General features: G+C 45.9%; 1 protein-coding gene across 1 annotated transcript; it reads right to left on the bottom strand.

Annotated features, from left to right (window-relative positions):
- Nucleotides 1-242: 242 nt before the first annotated feature.
- On the bottom strand, nucleotides 243-14,594 carry Ddrgk1 (DDRGK domain containing 1). The gene is made up of 9 exons (XM_005320527.4): nucleotides 14,424-14,594; nucleotides 12,788-12,994; nucleotides 11,589-11,701; nucleotides 11,271-11,372; nucleotides 8,852-8,974; nucleotides 8,489-8,527; nucleotides 5,761-5,817; nucleotides 5,214-5,262; nucleotides 243-4,844 (listed from the first exon to the last, which is right to left on the bottom strand). The coding sequence occupies exons 1-9, from the start codon at nucleotides 14,512-14,514 to the stop codon at nucleotides 4,705-4,707; spliced, it is 921 nt and encodes a 306-aa protein (XP_005320584.1). The 5' UTR covers nucleotides 14,515-14,594; the 3' UTR covers nucleotides 243-4,704.
- Between the last annotated feature and the right edge of the window lie 3,592 nt (nucleotides 14,595-18,186).

The following is an 18,186-nucleotide window of genomic DNA, read 5'->3' as shown; positions in this document are numbered from 1 at the left end:
AGTCCGTCTTCCTGTCTGGAATTCTGGTTCCATCTGGAATTCTGGTTCTGCTCATAGGAGCTTCACAGACTCAAGTGATTTATTTAATACCTCTAAACTTCTTTAAGTGTCCTATCTGTAAAATGGGAATAATGATAGCTTTTAAATCAATCTGACACGACTAGGGTAAGAGAGGCACAGAGGATAGCACACAGTAAATGCTCAACATGTCAGAGGGGAAACATGAAAAAGGCTTAACCCAATACAATGTGTACTTGACTTTAATTAATTTAAATGGGAAAAAATTCTATTTTTTAATCAGATGAAAAAATAAAAAAGATTATAATGAAAATAGCAGTACTCTGCCCTACTTATCCTCTACTTCCTCTTTTTCCACCAGTCACCACTTTTGTTCATTTATTTTATTAGTCAGCTCCATATTTATAAGCCATACATTTGCACCACTTATAATAAGATTTATCAACTTTAAATGTCATCTACTCAAATGAAGTGTGAAAGAAGGAGCTGATGGAGTGATGGATAAATTTGTGGGATACAAAAACCTAATGGTTTAAGAAATGAGGTATTGGCTGGGCATGTTAGAACATGCCTCTAATCCCACCAGTTTAGGAGGCTGAAGCAGGAGGATTACAAGTTTAAAGCCAGTCTCAGTAATTTAGTGAGGCCCTAAGCAACTTAGCAAGACTATTTCTTAAACTGCAAAATAAAAAGGGCTGGGGATGTGGCTCGGTGGTTAAGTGTCCCTGAGTTCAATCCCTGGTGCCAAAAAAGAAATGTTACTGACTCAAAAAACCAATTAGACTTTTCTCTCTTCCCTTGCCCCAGCTCACCAAACATAGCCCAAATCTCTGAATTTAGCACTCACCTCCCTTACCACTTCTCTTATTTGCCCAGTCCTTTCCTCTTCCTCTACCCAAAACCCCATCATCCTGCCAGCTTTTACATTCTCTGCCCCATCTGTCCTCTCCTCAACCTAGGACCCTCTCTGTTAGCCACAGGTCCTTTCACTCCAACATGTGGCTGTGCACTTGCTAGCTGGGTGATTGGCCAGTCTCCTTAGGGTAATACCATTGTACCTGCCCCTACTGCGTATGGCATCATGTTTTGCAACTTCCTTCAGGCACTTAGCATCATGCTTTGTACTCAGCAGGCTGGATCTGTTTAAATAATTTTCATGTTACAAAGAACCAACATGCACTCTGTACTGGTGCCACTGTGGTAGCCTGGAAGAGGTACTCAACTGCTTGGTAAATGGAGTGACTACTAGTGGCTTTACAGGGCAGAACATTTTTAGCTTGTTTTCTGAGGCTTAGCATAAGCTAAGCGTATACTAGACCACTGAGGGTTTATTGTGTTGGAACTTTTTTGTTACAGGGTATTTTATTTATTTTTATTTTTTGGTACTAGGGATTGAACCCAGGGTCACTTAACCACTGAGCCACATCCCCAGCCCATTGTTTTGTTTGTTGTGAGACAGGGTCTCACTAAGTCCTTAGGACCTCACTGAATTACAGAGGTTAGTCTCAAACTTGTAATACTCCTGCCTCAACTTTCTGTTGCTGGGATTCAACATGCCCAACTGTTACAGGATTTTTTTTTTTTTTATTGTTGTTGTTGTTGCTTTTTAGTTGTAGATGGACACAGTATCTTTACTTATTTTTATATGGTGCTGAGGATTGAACCCAGTGCCTCACACGTGCTAGGCAAGTGCTCTACCACTGAGCTACAACCTCAGCCCTGTTAAAGGATATTTTAAACATGTACAAAAATAGATAACTTTTACGTACCCATTACCCAGTTTCAGTAATTTTCAACAAATGGCCAATCTTGTAAATTTATATTTTTGAAAAGACAAATTACACAGCTCTCCAACCATAAGGCTTATCAACAGGCCTTGAAGATTCAGGACAAAGAAAAGTTATAATGGAACTAAACTGAACTACATTAGACTCTACTAGAAGCAAGATATACCTACACTGGGCTGGGTTGTAAAGATAAGGCACCCAGGACAAGCATCACTTGGGAGTTATAAAAATCAAAACTTTACTGGCTAGAGAGCCAACAATCAAAGAGTTCCTGACTTAAGGAGGAAAATCTATGAAATCTAGGAAAAAGTGCTGGGGATATAGCTTAGTGGTAGAGCTCATGCTTAGCTCATGAAGATTTGAATTAAATGCTTAGAAATCTTTAACAATTCATGTTTAAATGCTTGAAAAATTCTAAGTTGTCTAACCTGTAAGTTTTCATTGATTAGTTGCTGAAGCAGCTTGTACACATTTAGCAAAATGTTAACTGTTTAGTGAAGTGTTCATCTGATATACTTATCAGATTAACAGAGCACTACATAATGCACAAAAGATTACTGGTTTTTTCTTCCACACTAAATCTTTGGAAGGATTAGAAGGCTTCCAGAATATGAAGAAGGGATGTCCTATTCCCAACTCCTGGCCTTTGGGCACAATCCTGAGGATGGTATGCTATGACTAGGGTTGCATTAGCTATCTTGCTACTGGATAGCAGTGGGGGATGGCAACTGAGGCAAAGGGGGCAAGAGCCCCTGGAGCTATTGCCTGGCTCTGAGACGCCCCTTCCTCTGGGGATTTGAATTACTTGAAACTTTATTGCCCTCCCCCAATCTCTGTTCCTGGGTTCCCAAACTTGCCTGTTCTTTGGACTCTCCTACTGATATTGTCTGGTTCTACCTGCTATCCTGATTTAATCAGTCATGGGGACAACTTGGCATGAGGCTACTGAAAACTTTTCGGATGATTCTAATAAATAAACAGGGCTGAGAATTACTAATCTAACTATGCAAGTCATCCTCTGCTTTTCCCTTTGCAATTTTATTTTCCTACCTCATACTGTGGTTATCTCTGTATATTTCTTCCCTCTCCTACTAGATCCTGGACTCCAGATCACCTTTGAAACAATGCATAGGGCCTTCATGTGCTGACTTCTAGTGGCTGTTGCTGATGGAATTGGCAGTCACACTTTACTTGGAATTTAGGTTCTACAGTCAATGCTTATGGCACCACATGAGTCAAAATCGCCCCTGACAGCCTCGCAGAAAGGCTCTGCACAGGAGTCTGATGTTTGTTCTGTCTCCCCTATCATCATCCACATAGTTTTCTCCTGGCCTGGAACAGAAAGCTGCCTCTTCCACCAAACACCAGAGGAAATAGGTGGCTTGTGCTTAGGGGCCACCTTGAATTAAAAAAAAAAATTACACATTTAAACATGTGTCTCACCCTTAGCACCACAGAATGTTCAAACCATGAACAGTCCACAGGAACCAGAATGACTGACCCTGTAGGAGACATACATCTTCCAATCTCACACCCACTCCTGAGCATATGGTCCTCACATTCACCAGTGGGTGGATCACCCACACCATTTAAACTTTTTAAATCAAGGACATAGAGCTGAATTCATGTGATTTGCTATATGAACAATGTCTCCTCAATGCACAATTACATCCAGCTCACACAAAGCCCTCCTTTTCCTATACCTGCCCCCAAAATAACTGGCCATCCTCTCTTTCACTGAGTTCTTCCATCCAGCTCAAATGCTACTGCTCCTTAAGATTCTATCCTTGGAACTTCTCATTAACTCTGCTCCCAGGATTTTCACCCTTTACTTAGGGATCCTGATTTTTTTTTTTTTTTTTTTGAGAGAGAGAGAGAGAGAGAGAGAGAGAGAGAATTTTAAAATTTAATTTTTAGTTTTCGGAGGACACAACATCTTTGTATGTGGTGCTGAGGATCGAACCCGGGCCGCACACATGCCAAGTGAGAGCGCTACCGCTTGAGCCACATCCCCAGCCCAGGGATCCTGAATTTGACATGGCAAGATTTTTCTCTCTCGTTAAGAGAGGTGTGGCCTAAGAGGTTTCTTCACTTTCACTGAAGGGGGATTAAGGGATTAGAGAAAGAGCTCTTCTAGGCGTTGAGCACTGGGCTTGCAAAGAAACATGGTAAGTGCACAATAAGTTTTGGGGGATTTTTTGTTTGTTTGTTTGTTTTGGGGGGGGTTACCAGGGATTGAACTCAGGGGCACTCAACCACTGAGCCACGTGCCCAGCCCTATTTTGTATTTTATTTAAAACAGGGTCTCACCAAGTTGCTTAGCGCCTCACCACTGCTAAGACTGGCTTTGAACTTACAATCTTCCTACCTTACCCTCCTGAGCCGCTGGGATTACAGGCATGTGCCTGACCACAGTAAGTTTTTATGAAGAAATGGGTAAGAATTGGAATTCTGCCAGCTTGCAAGGAACTCTCGCCACCTCTCAGTTTTCTTTTTCTCAGAACCAGGGATGGAACCCAGGGCCTCACACATGCCAGGCAAGCATCCTACAACTAAGCCACATTCCCAGCCCAACATTTTGTGGTGCCGGGGATCAAACCCTGGGCCTTGCACATGCTAGGAAAATATTCTACCACTGCTACATCCTCAACCCCCACAGATATCTGCTGAGGCTTAAATTTCACCAGCTCATCTGAGATCCCAGGCCAGGCCTTCTGTCACACCAAGCCACACCAAGCTCAGCAGTGCTCACAGGCCTTTAATCTACAACTTCCTGGCCACACTCCATCACTGCCTCAGGATGGTGAGGAGAGATGAAGATGTACTACCAGGTAGGCCACACCAGCTCTGAGTCCAAGTAGGCAGGGCTGAGGTCAGGCTGGCAGGGTTGTGGGGGCTCCTAGCCCCAGGCGATGAGGGAGTTGCTGGCCTGGGCAAGCTCAGTGATGGACACCCGGCCCCGCTGTCGGATGAAGTTGGCCACAGCAGCCAGTTCCTCTGGGGTTATGTAGATGAACTTGCCCCGGTCGTCAATCACACCTGTAAGGATATGCAGGTTGTGGAGCTGAGTCCTCCTGGGACCTCCCAATCTGATCTAAGAATATCCACCCATTCCTTCACAACTAGCTAAGAGCCCTCCAGGTCCCCTGCTTGCCTGACCTTTTCTGATTATGTCCAATCCTGGCTAGGTGAGTCAAATCAGGGTTTGCTGCCTGTCCTCATAACTCCACAGCCAGCTCTAAGCCTTGGCATGTCCTTGTAACTGCATCCAACCATTCAGTGCCCTTCTTTGAACACCCACCACTGCTCAGAATGCTCATCCTGTTTCTACAACAAATCCCTACAGCCCACTGTGGATAGATACTCCCCAGGCCAGGGTCTGTAGTGACTGAATCTCAATCCTCTCACCTGTTAGAGTCCCATCAGCCAGCAGGTCCTGGATGCGGTTGATAGTGTCCTACGAAGAGAATGCTTCTCAGAACAAAGACAGGTGCTACTGTCCCAAGGAAAAAAACACATTTTCCCTCCTGCTACAGCCAAACCTCCTTCCCTCACTCTCATAGCTATCCCATATAAATCTGCTTCTCCTTTGGAGGGACCATGAGGAGAAGAGGCTATAGTCCTGTGTCCTGCAAGACCACCATCAGAGGCTCTCTTCCAGTGGAAGGGGAGCAGTGGAGATGTTAGGCCACAAAACAGCCTGTCTGCAAGAGAGTTGTCAAGGTAACTGGATTTGGGCTGGTGGAGGGATGGGATTTGAATTTTTTTCTTTTCTTTTCTGCTTGTTCTTTCATCTAGTAGAAATGCAGGATTCCTGTGGTGCCAAGACTTCTACATTCTAGGTTGGCGGCAGGTTGGAGGGGGCCTCAGGACTCTCCCATTCTTATGACAGCAGGTGCCCTGCTGCACACAGACCTCATGGCCTCCACACAGCAGGTGACCTTCCAGAGCTTACCTGAGTCCGTAGGCCCACCTGGGAAGCCAAATCTTCCAAGAGTACAACCTTGGATTGCTACAGGGGAGGGAGAAAATGGGAGAGAGAATGAGTTTGGGCAAATCCCTTTTAACATGGAGATATCCTCTTAGGTCTGCATTCTGATTTAAGGTTTTCAAAAAGGATTTTTGTTGATGGTGCCTTCCCCACACTGCTGGGAATATTCTACCACTGAAGCACATTCCCAGCCCCTAAAAAGCTCTTTTTTAATAGTACTAGGGAGTGAACCCAGGACCACACACATGCTAGGCAAGTATTCCACCACTGAGTTACATCCCAGCCCTTTTTAAATTTAATTTTTGAAGCAGGGTTTGGCTATAGTGCCTAGGCTGGCCTCAAACTGGAGACCCTCCTGTCTTAGCCTTCCAAGCAGCTGGGATTACAGGTGTGCACCACTGTGCCAGCCACTATATTTAAGAACTGTTACCAATACTTTCGTTTGCTCAGGACCTAACAAGGCACTGAAAGGATGCAGGGAAATAATGGTAAACAAAACACAGCTCCTACCCTCGACTCACAGCCCAGCTGGTGAGAAAGGAAGTACATGAATAAGGAAAGAGGAGACAAAGACCCCCAATGAGCCAGGACCTCTCAGTAGACCCAGTGGGGGTTCATTCTTGCTTCATCTTTGCTCCTACCCCCTCACCCTGGATCCCCCCACAACTCTGGCATGCTGAACTTATCCTCATCCATCTTCTTCACACCATTTGAGGCATGGAGCCCACCCTCAAAATAACTGTCACTAACACTGACAAGTGCTTTCCATGTGCAGCTCCATAGCATGTTCCACATGCTGCCCACACACCCTCAGTAAACCTTAGTTTCCAGGGTGCAGCCAAGAATCCACAGCTGGGTATACACATGCATCTGCCCCTGCCTCCCCCAGAGAGAGCATGTGACTGAAGAGAAGGTGGTCCCCTGCATTTCTGTGAATCTTCCAAAGCAAATGAGCTGGGGGAGGAGTGACATTGTGAACCTCCCTGATTGCAAATGGCATGTGACTTATTTGAAATGCCAAACTGTATGTGCAAGCAGGAAGGCCAGGGAGTAGGCAAGCAAAAGGTGACCTGGTCAGCTGGCCTCTGTCTAAAAAACAGGGAACAGGCACTGGATTCTTGGTGATAGCTCAGAACTTGACCACAAATCATACCACGTGGTCCTCAAAGACCTGGCTTGAAGTTCTGCTGGAGCTAAAAGTGTGTTTAAAAAAAAAAAACACAAACCCAATCATGATCAGAAAGTGGAATGGAACAACAAGAGCAAACTATCCCTAAATCTCTATAAACTATGCTATATGCAGAAACCTTCCTCTGGTTTTAAAATCCTAAGTCTAATGAGCCCAACCCCTTGAAGTGAGGAAGAAGGTGAGTGGACTGAATTTCGGAAGTCCCCCTTCTTGCTGCAAGACAGCAACTTCAGGAGAATCACCCAATGTAGGCTTAAGAACTCATAAGCGGGCTGGGGATGTGGCTCAGGCGGTAGCGCGCTCGCCTGGCATGCGTGCGGCCCGGGTTCGATCCTCAGCACCACATACCAACAAAGATGTTGTGTCTGCCGAGAACTAAAAAATAAATTAAAAAAAAAAAAAAAAGAACTCATAAGCTCCAGAAGAGTTTAGAGAATCCCCAAGAATGGAACCTCCAGGGAAGCACTGAAAGCAAGGACCAGAACTGCCTTGGGGACTTTCTTCCAGTCTATACAGTGGTGAGGGGGATGCTAAAGCTGATCCCCTCATCTAAATTCACCTGGAAAGGGTCCAAGAGGAGGCATTTTAGGACTGTTGCTGCCCACTGGGTGGATGGAGACAAGTTCTTAATAGTAGCAAGACAGTGGGAGAGATATGTCCAGGGCAATAACCCTGGATCAAGTGGTGATAGGCTTGAGAAAGGGCTCCATCAAAGGAAAATGCTTCAAGCTCTCAGCATTTCTCCCTACTAGAGACTCCAGACCATAGGCCATGAGCCCAGACTCTCACTGCTGGGAGGTGTCTAAACCTGCTCTCTTTTGGGAGTGATGGAGGAGGATTATGCAAGACCTAGCTCCTTGGCAGCCCCTGGTACCACCCCCACTATCGCCCCCGCTCCCTCTGCACTCCTTCCCTCAGCCGCCTCTGCACCTCTGAGCTGCACTTGAAAACCTCTCCCCTCACCACATCCTTTGTGGGAGAGAAGTTGCTTAGCAGCAAAGCTTATGCAACCTGAAGCAGCATCAGGATGGACTGCATGGTGGCTGCAGATGGAATTGACACAATGCCACCCTACTCCAGGTTACAAGGGAAATGTCATCCTGTTTCCCTTGGAAGACCCAAGTTCCCAGTCAGGAGCACACGGCAGAGGACACTTGTTTTAACTCAGTGTGACAGAACTGGCAGAAAACACACGTGAAGAGACTTGAAAACACAGTGACTCACTAAGCGTGGGGTCTGAAGAGCAGGGGAACTGTCAAACTCCAGCGTGAGGAAGCTATAAGAGGTTTGCACCTCCCACACAGACACAGGTCCTTCTCCCTCTTCTGGGTCCAAGGAGAAGGGACTCCCCCAGCCAGGACTCAATAGTTCAACCCACTGGGCCCCATGCCCACTCCTGCATAAGCTTGAATAAATCATCCTCAAACCCTGCTCAGGTCTGAAAAGGTGTGCATGCACATGCATGAGACAGAGTGTCACCTGTACTGTTCTGTGGCTTCTTACCTTAATGTAGTTGATAAATTCTGTCAGGAAGCTGTGGGACTAGAGGAATAGAAAAATCAGGGTGGAGTCACAGAAGTCCATGCCTGACCCCCACTGTGTGTATACTCTCTACTCACCTGCCTACAGCCTATCTGTGTGCCTGCCCGATTACTGCCCTGCATGAGCAGCAGATCCTCCCAGGTGAACAGTCTGGGGGCATCACTCTCCACAGAGGACAAGGCCTCTTGCTGCAAAGGCCTATTAACACTCACACCCACCAACCTCTCATATCCCAATTGGAGGTGTTTGCCAATGAAGTGGTCAACCCTGAGCCTCACATAGGCTGCCCTTGTGACACAGGCTTCTCAGGGGTGGTGGGCTTACCTGCTCCTCAGTCATGGTCTCACCCACACCCTCCTCCTCCACCACAAAGGCTTCCTTCAGTTTCAGGTACTCCTCATGCTCCCGCCGGGCCTGTTCTTCCTGGGCCTTTCTCTCTTCCTCCTCCTGAGGACACAGAGGAGAAAGAGTCAGGTATTTGGGATAGGTGCCCACCTATCCTGTTCTGATCCCTGATGCCCCAGTAGGGCACCAGGGCATACAGCTCAGCAGTTTCCCAGGGACAGAGCTCCTTTAAGATCCCCACCTGGACCCCTCTTGACTTAGTCCATTACCATTCAGACAAATGGTACCCTCCTTACTCAGGAGATCTACTTAGTAAAAATCTCTTGAAAACCCTCCCACAATCTAATCTTCCCTACAGTCATGTCCAAACTTCATAAACAAATATCAGGCTCCATTTCCGCACCACCCATGCACCAGCCAGCCCACTCCAATCTGGTTTTTATGTACCAAGCTCCACTGAAACACCTCCTGCTGTTGTCTCACCTCTGACTTCCATCTCACAAATCCCTCAATGGCGATGAGAATAGCCAACTATCCCCTCTTTCTTCACTCAATTTCCACACCCCCACCTTTGCCTGGATTTTCTCCTGCTCCCTAGACATTCATTCTTGCCTTCTTCATCATTCAGCCCAGCCCCTGCTCTACCCTTTACTCTGCCTGGGCTTCCTCACCCAGGCCCAGCACTGACAACCATTTCCTCACCAGTGACTGTCACATTTGTACTCCCAACCAAATCTCTCCTCCCAAATATATAACTGCTCAATGACATACCACCTGGGCCATCTCACAGGTACCAAACCCACCCTGTGATCTACTTGCTACATCTGGTCTTCCTGCTAGGTCTCTGGCTGGTGAATCACACAACTGGCCAGCTGCCCTGGTCAGAAATGAGGTGCCATCTACCACTTCTTTCTCTAACTTCCACAGAACTCTTCAATATATCCATGTTACTGTCACCACCTAGTGCAATAGCCTCTTCCCAATACAACCCAAACTCAGAAAACAGAGCACACAGAAAAGTGTTTTTAAAATATGATGCTAAAACCAAGTATAGGGTTCATGCCTGTAATCCCAGATATTTGGGGAAGGGGCAAGGTAGAAGGATAACAAGGTTGAGAACAAACTGGACTTTGTAAGAGCCTATCTCAAAATAAAAAATGAAAAGGAATGGGGATATAGCTCAGTGGAAGAATGATTACCTAACATGTTCATGGCCATGTATTCAATCCCCAGCACCACAAAAAAAAGTTAAAAAAAAAAAAAAAAAACATGACGCTAAAGCCAGGGCAAATAATAATATATAAGATGATGAGCTTAGAGCACCTTGCAGCAACAGAAAGAAAGTGCTAAAAAACAAACAAAAGGACTAGGGATGTAGCTCAATGGTAGAGTATTTGCCTAGCATGTGCAAGGCCTTGGGTTTAATCCCCAGCACAGCAAATAAATAAATAAATAAAAGTACTTCTACATAATTCCTGAGGGGTACTCCTTTCAGGCAGGTAAAGCGTAACTCCCTACCCTTGGAGGCTGAACACAATTCTTTTTTGATTTGTTTTGTTTCTGTGACACTGGGGATTGAACCCAGGGATGCTCAACCATTGAGTTACACCCCCATTCCTTTTTATTTTGAGACAGGGTCTTGGTAAGTTACCCCATTTCCTCTGACCCTTCCCCCCTCCTCCATGCTTACTATATTCCAGCCACTCTGACTACCTCAATGTTTCTCAAATGTTCCAGGCATACTCTATAAATTATATAAATAAGAATCCTCATCTCGGGCCAGGCACAGTGGCATTCGCCTGTAATCCCAGCAACTTGGGAAGCTTTTGCAGGAAAATTGCAAGTTTGAGGCCAATCTCAGAAATTTAGCAAGACCTTTAGCAGCTTAGTGAGACTCTGTCTTGAAATAAAAAAGAACTGTGGATGAAGCTCAGTGGTAGAATGCCCCTGGGTTCCAACTCCAATACAAAAAAACAAAAAACAAAAACTGGGCATAGTAAGGCATGCCTGTAATCCCAGTTGGCTTGGGAGGCCGAGGTAGGAGGATTGCAAATTCAAAGCTAGCCTCAGCAATTTAGCAAGGCCCTAAGCAACTCAATGAGACACTCTTTCTAAATAAACTATTTTTAAAAGGGCTGGAGATGTAACTCAGTAGTTAAGTTCTCCAGGGTTCAATTCCCACTACCAAAAAAAAAAAAAAACCAAACAAACAAAATCCCAAGTCAAGCTCTGCTTTTTAGCAACATCTTCCACATTTAGAGACCAGGAACAAAATAAATCAGGGTATGCCCATGTGCCTGGTCCACAGCCCTTCTTCTAGGATAGAGGTGCTAGGGAGTTGCATGGGAAGCACAGCTGGCTGGTCAGGGTCAGAGGACAGGATCAGTCTCAGTCTCACCTTCTGTTCCTCCTCCAAGCGAAGCCGCTCCTCCTCCTTCTTCCACTCAGCCTCACGTTGGGACTCTAGGCGTTTCCGCTCTTCACGTTCAGCCTCCTCTGCCTAAAGACAAAACCTTCATGGGGCACCCCATACAGTTTGCCCCACTTCCAGACAGGTCGGGGAAGGTAGTACTTGGGCCAGGGCAAAGACCAAGACTGCAGGAGACAGAGTAGTATTCAGCAGTCCAATGTAAAAGAAGCCCAAGGGTAGAGTCTGCCATGGGGAACAGTGGCCCTTTTCCATTTCCCAGAGCTACACCCCATCCCTCCTGCTTGCCTCACGCTGGGCTTTTCGAGCTTGTTTCTCCTCTAACTTCCGTAGTTTCTTGGCTCCAATTTTCCCTGTCAGATGAGTTTCCACTGGCTTCTCAATGTCTTCTTCCTCCTGGGCTGGGTATGGTTAGAGGAATATAGTTCAGGTCCTAGCTAGAGGGGATTCATCCTATCCCTTGTCACTCTCCTCATGAATGAACCCCTTCCACCCACCTATAAATGTTTCTAGTCCAGCTCTGCCATACTGAGGCATCTACCATAAAATCATGTGTGTGCGCACGCGTTATGCTGTATGTGGGAGCATCTGTAAGGATGAGACTTTAGATAATGTACACATGTAAAAGGGAGATGCCAATATCTGGGTGTCTGAGGATCACAGGTGGTGATGAGATTGCAGAGGACCTTGGTTTCTATCCTGGTGCCACCTCCAGGAAAGGACAGCCCTGTGGGGAAATTTATCCCAGTCTCAAATCCAAAATCTTCTCATTCTAGTCAAGAATTATTAAGCATTCAGGGCTTAGACCCTGGCCAGGATTATCCCTTTGTCCTAATAGAACCAAGGTAAACATACAGTCCCACCCCACTGACTACCCAAGAGCCAGTTTAAAGTTAAAGAGATACTTTTTTATGAGCAGTATGGGTATCTGAGACAAGAGGGATGACACAACAGAGGACCTTTTTTGAGTCCAAAGGGCTAACCTCAAGGATTCAAGGCAAAAGTCCCAAATGCCCCAGTTTCAAGGAAAGGCCCTGATATCCCTTCTTCAGGCTCCAATCAGCACTTAAGTACTAGAGAAGATGCATTCTTTCCTACAATCCTAAAGGCTCTGATCTCCTAGCACCAGGGATATGGACATCTCTGTGTCAAGAGAATGCTTCTATTCCCAAACCCTTCTTCTGGGGTTACAGGTAACTGCACTCCAGGAAGGGCACTGGGATATAATAGATGGATTATGGAACTTTCAGGGTCAGTCCAAAGGCCCCTGACCTCCTGTGTTTAGATACTGAGAGACAAGATGAAGGAAGAGGAGGTTAACCAAATAGAATAGTCAGGGACCAGTTAGAGACCAGAACCAAAGTCTGGGTCCTAAGTGTCCATTCCTCTACCCCATGTCTCTCTTACACTGTGGCTTCACACTCCACTCTCCCACTTACCCCATCATCAATCCAGCCTTCTTCACTACCAAGCTGGGCCCCTCTCACCTGGGATGACAGCTTCCTCCTCATTCTCATCCACTTCTGTCCAGGCTATCCTTTGGGCTCGACGCTGGGCCTGCAGGCGGCTGCCCAGGTCCCTCCTGCGCCGGGGCCTGCCTCCAGCCCTCTGTTCCTCAGGCTGCAGAGGCCGAGACTGGGCCACCTGGTCTGCTATTATTGGATCCTCTTCATTGTGCAGTGACTCTGGACCAGCTTCAGGAAGAGAGGAACCAGGACAGTTGGAGCAGCTCAGCCCCCTTGATAGCCCAGGGAGCAGTATCCTAGACGCCTCACCCTCCTCTGTTCAACCTCCTCCCAGACTCTCACTGCCTATTGCACAAAGCCCCAACTTCACAGTCTGATTGCCAAGGCCTTTACAACTGGGCCCACACCTTGGTCCAATACAGTAAGCTCAAGCCTTCCCTCATGCCTGATGTTGATACTTCTCTCCCCTCAGGCTCCACCTCTCCTGCAAGCCTGTTGGGAAAATCCCACCCTGATTTCATCAAATGCCTATTTCAGGACTTCAATTATTTTTTAACACCACCTATCATGATTTTATTTTTTTAACATTTATTTTTTAGTTGTTTGGACACAATACCTTTATTTCACTCATTTATTTTTTTTTTATGTGGTGCTGAGGATAGAACCCAGGGTCTCGAGGAGTGCTCTCCTGCTGAGCCACAACCCCAGCTCCTTGTGATTTTATTTTTAAAATAGTTATTTAAAATAATTATAAACTGCAGGTCTGAAGGAAAAAAAATACAACAAAATTTATTTAAATTAAAGATTTGGTCTTCCACCTCCCCTTAATAATGTCACAGATACAGTATGAACTCTGCTGGTTAATTCCACCCCATTCCCTCCCCTGAGATAACTTCCATTCCAAAGTTGGTGTGTGTCATTTCTCACCATCTCTGACACCCCAGACTCAGCCTCTACATTTCTCAGGCAGAGGCTGAGTCTCCCCTCCCTGGAAAATCTGTTGGATATGTGCCATACCTCAGATTCTCTCTCCCCTGAACTTGGAGCACCCAAGTGCTCTCAAGTAGCTGGTGGGTTCGGGGAGCAGGGAAGAGACACATATACAAATTCCTATGTTGACAAGAGATGCGGGGAGGGGAACTGACAACTTATCTGTTCTGTGTCCTGGCCAACCATATGGCCTGGTCAGTGTGCAGAGCATGGCAGAGGGAAGGCCAAGGCAGCACGGCTGCTCTCCTTGGCGGGGAAGGAGAGGGCTTCAGAGAGTTTTCTAGAGCCACCTCCAGCTCCCTTCAGCTCCAGGTAGGCAGAAAACACCCAGAAGTCCCCTACCTGGCACCCAAAAGGGAGCCAGTTTGAGAGATGGGAAACACTGTGGCCTCCCTATGGGCGCAATGGGAACTGGCCCAAAGCCCCCTGGGTGTGGAGGTCTAGAGTGCCAAGGGGCGAGGCTCTCAGGTTTGGGAGAAAAGTGTAGGGGCGAGGCCACGCAGTTCCCTATCAAGGAGGCTCGGTGGTTCCCGTCTACTCGCTTGCCCGCGCTCGGGTTCCTCACAAGCAGGCCGGCGCATGCGCATCAGCCGTAGGCAACGGCCTACCGAGGCTGAGAGGCCCGAGAACCGTACCCCACCGGTCCTGGAGCGGCGGCACCTCCTACCTGCTACCGCTCTGCCACGACTGCGAGTGAGGAAGAGTATAAGGCAGACAAGCAGAGCCGCTGCCACCAGATACACCACGGGCGCCACCATGACGACGACTTCCCAGCAGAACCAGCGCGTCCACGATGAGGCCCGTATCACCCAGGCCCCGCCCACTGCCCATAAGGCTCTCCCGTTTCCCACGTTAGGCTCCGCCCTCTCCGGGTCGGCGCAAGGGCTGGACACTTCGCAAAGGCTTTAATTTCTATATTTTAAAATGGATTATACAGCCCGGCGTGGTGGCTCACACGTGGAAGGCTGAGACAAGAGGATTGCGAATTCAAAGCCAGCGCCAGCAATTTAGCAAGGTCGCTAAGCAATTTAGCGAGATCTGTCTCTAAAATTTTTAAAAAGGGTTAGCGATGGGCTCGTTGAGAGCCCCCCCCCCACCCCCACCCCCGCCCACCCCCCAATCTTTGGTACAGGGCTGCGATGTAGCTCAGCAGCAAAGCGTTTGCCTCACATCCGCAAAACCCTGGGTTACATCCCAGTTCCAAAAAACAAATAACAAAAAAAGGCAATTCCTGGTACAAAACAAATTAAAAAAAAAAAAAAGTTATAAGAGAGCCAGCGGCAGGAGGGGGTGATGCATTCCTATAATTCCAGCAACTTCGAAGGCTGAGACAAGAGGACAGCAAGTTGGAGGCCAGCCTCAGCAATTTAGCAAGACCTTGTAAAAAGGGCCAGTTCAGTGGTGGTGTGCCCTTGGGGTCAATCCCCAGAATCACTAAATAAATAAGTAAAATAAAATAAATTAAAACACTCATGATGTTAATTATTGGGAAGTTATCACAAAAGTAGGTAACATTTAGGCACGATTTTTTTAAATCACCAAGGTTGAGAATGTGTCTCAGTGATAAAATGCTTCCTGGCGTGTGTGAGCATCCAGGTTCAATCTCCAGCATCAGAATAAATAAGTTAATTAATAAAATATACCACACTATTTATATAAACAAACAAATGTGGAAAAAATGCAAAAATATACTTAGGATGTCACACATCAACTGGAATGGAAGTTACCTCTGGGAAAGGAATGGGGTGGGATTAATCAGCAGAGTTTTGGCTGTACTTGTGACATTTGATTTCTTTAAAAGGGGAAGAAGGGGAGAGAACAAATTTTTCATTTAAATAGTGAAGTATTTTCTTTCTCAGACCTGCAACTTTATAACTATCCAAAATAAAATTAGTTTTATTAGGTTATACAATAATTAGTAATCCAGTGTTACCTAGTGAGAATTTGGTATTCCCACAGGGAATTAAAATTTCCTGTTAAGTCTTCAGGACCTAAAAAAAAAAACCTCAAAAAAACTGGGGACAAATTATACCTCAGTAATTGAAAAAAAAAAAAAAAACAGGACAGGCTGGGCATGGTGGTGCATGGCTGCAATCCCAGCAACTGAGGCAAGAAGATTTCAAGTTCAAGACTAGCCTCAGCAACTTAGCAAGACCCTATCTCAAAATAAACAATAAAAAATATTGGGAATGTGGCTCATTGGTTAAGCACCCCTGGGTTCAACCCCCAATACCAAAACACACAAAAACCAAAACATAGGACAGGTTGTGAACTGAAATTTTTTAAAAAAGCAAAGAACTAGCTGAATGGGGTATCACATCTATAATCCCAGTTACTCTGGATGGTGGAGCAGGATTGCAAAATTGAGACCAACTCTGGTGAAATTTAGCGAGATCCTAGCTCAAAATTAAAAAAAAAAAATTAGGGATGTAGCCCAATAGTAAAGAGCCCCTGGCCTCAATCCTGGTACTGGGAATTAAAAAAAAAAAAAAAAGCAACTACACTGGGAATTTGCTATTATAGCAGGATACGTGCATATAATGACATGATAGGAGCAGGGCTAAGCAGGAAATTTGAAAAAAAAATATGGCAATCAGGCTGGGGTTGTAGTTCAACGATAAGAGCATATGGCTCTGGATTTAATTCCCCTTAACTGGGGCAGAGTAGAGGATAAAAGTTGGCAACATGTGCTGGGTGTGGTGGGGCACACCTGTAATCCCAGCAGCTCAGGAGGCTGAGACAGGAGGATCATGAGTTCAAAGCCAGCTTCAGGAAAAGTGAGGTACTAAGCAACTCGGTGAGACCCTGTCTTGAAATAAAATACAAAATAGGGCTGGGGATGGGGCTCAGTGGTCAAGTGCTCCTAAGTGTTCAATCCCCAGTGTCTGTCTGTCTGTCTGTCTCTCTCTCTCTCTCTCTCTCTCTCTCTCTCACACACACACACACACACACACACACACACACACACACAAAGTGGTAAACAAAAACATGTGACGTACCATGATGATTTGGGAGAACAGTTATTAGCTTTTCATCACTGTGACCAAAATACCTGACAAGAACAATTTTGAGAAAGAAAAGTTTATGTTGGCTCCTTGTTTCAGAGGTTCAGTCCATGGTCAGCTGACTCCATTGCTCTGAGCCTGAGTTAGGCAGAACATCATGGTGGAAGGTGTGGAGGAAAAGCTGCTCAGTCCATGACAGGAAATGGTGATTGATAAACCTAGTCTGATTCCCTCTTAAAATTGGGAGCCATCTCGATACAAAGACATAAAAGCTAATTTCGGCTTTACTATAAATTACTGCAAATTCTGAATTTGCTTGGAATGCCTGCCTGCCTGTGCCTTGAACTCACCCATGCATGGCTTTCCCTGACCAGATAACAACCCTCTCTGAGGCTCTAATGACCTTCATAAGTTCTGATGTCAGGCCAGCAAAAATATAAACTAGCCTTTGTGTTATGCTTGTCAGAGTTTTGTTATCTGTAACACCCTCCCCCCTTGTGTAACTTTCTGGGCTACAAAGCTGGGCTGCAAGAAAACTGTGGTGCTGTCTTGTTCCCATGGTTTATGTTGGGAGAGGCAGCCCGCCGGTCAAAATAAGTTTGCTTTAATTTGATTTTAATTGGAGTCAGTGGTCTTCCCCCTCCCCCCATGAGTTCTAACAATGATCACAAGAAACCAGGGAAAAATAATATATAATCCCTATCATACACCCTTAGTGATCCACCACCTCCAGCCACATCCCACCTGCCTGCAGTTAACACCAGGAACCCATTCAAATTGTTATTCCATCAAATGGATTAATTCACTGTAAGGTTATACCTCTCGTAATCCAATCATTTTTCTTTTTGCATTATTAACATAGGAACTTTGGGGGGACACCTCATATTTAAACCATAATAAGGAAGAAACAAAATAAAAACACAGATGATTATGAATCTGCAGTAAGGATATTAGTATTCCTAGGGAAGGCCAGTGTTATAAAAGCAAATAAAAGTTGCCAGGCATGGTGGTGCACATCTGTAATCCCAGTAACTAGGAGGCTGAAGCAGGAAGATTTCAAATTCAAGGCCAGCCTCAGCAATTAGGAAGACCATAAGCAATTTACTGTGACCCTGTCTCAAAAAAAAAAAAAAATTAAAAGGGCTGGGGATGTGGCTCAGTGGTTAAGTGTCCCTGGGGTCAATCCTGGGTACCAAACCGGGAGTAGTGGTTGGGGGAGTGAATAAAGGGAAGCTGAAACTTGAGCTCGCTGAGATCCAAGGAAGGTATGCGGATGGTGTGGAACCTTTGTCTTCTTCTCAGGATCCTTGGGGTAACTGATGTCTTCAGACTCTCCTCTGCTCCAAAATTCCCAAAAGCCACTCCTCTAAGGGGTTTGCAGAAAATAAATGTTTAGGGTTTCTGCCTCAATAAAAGAGAGCAGGT

Source organism: Ictidomys tridecemlineatus, chromosome 5, assembly GCF_052094955.1.
Source record: "Ictidomys tridecemlineatus isolate mIctTri1 chromosome 5, mIctTri1.hap1, whole genome shotgun sequence".
Lineage (NCBI taxonomy): Eukaryota > Metazoa > Chordata > Mammalia > Rodentia > Sciuridae > Ictidomys > Ictidomys tridecemlineatus.
The sequence above is the reverse complement of the archived record's forward strand: the minus strand, read 5'-3'. Positions and strand labels throughout refer to the sequence as shown.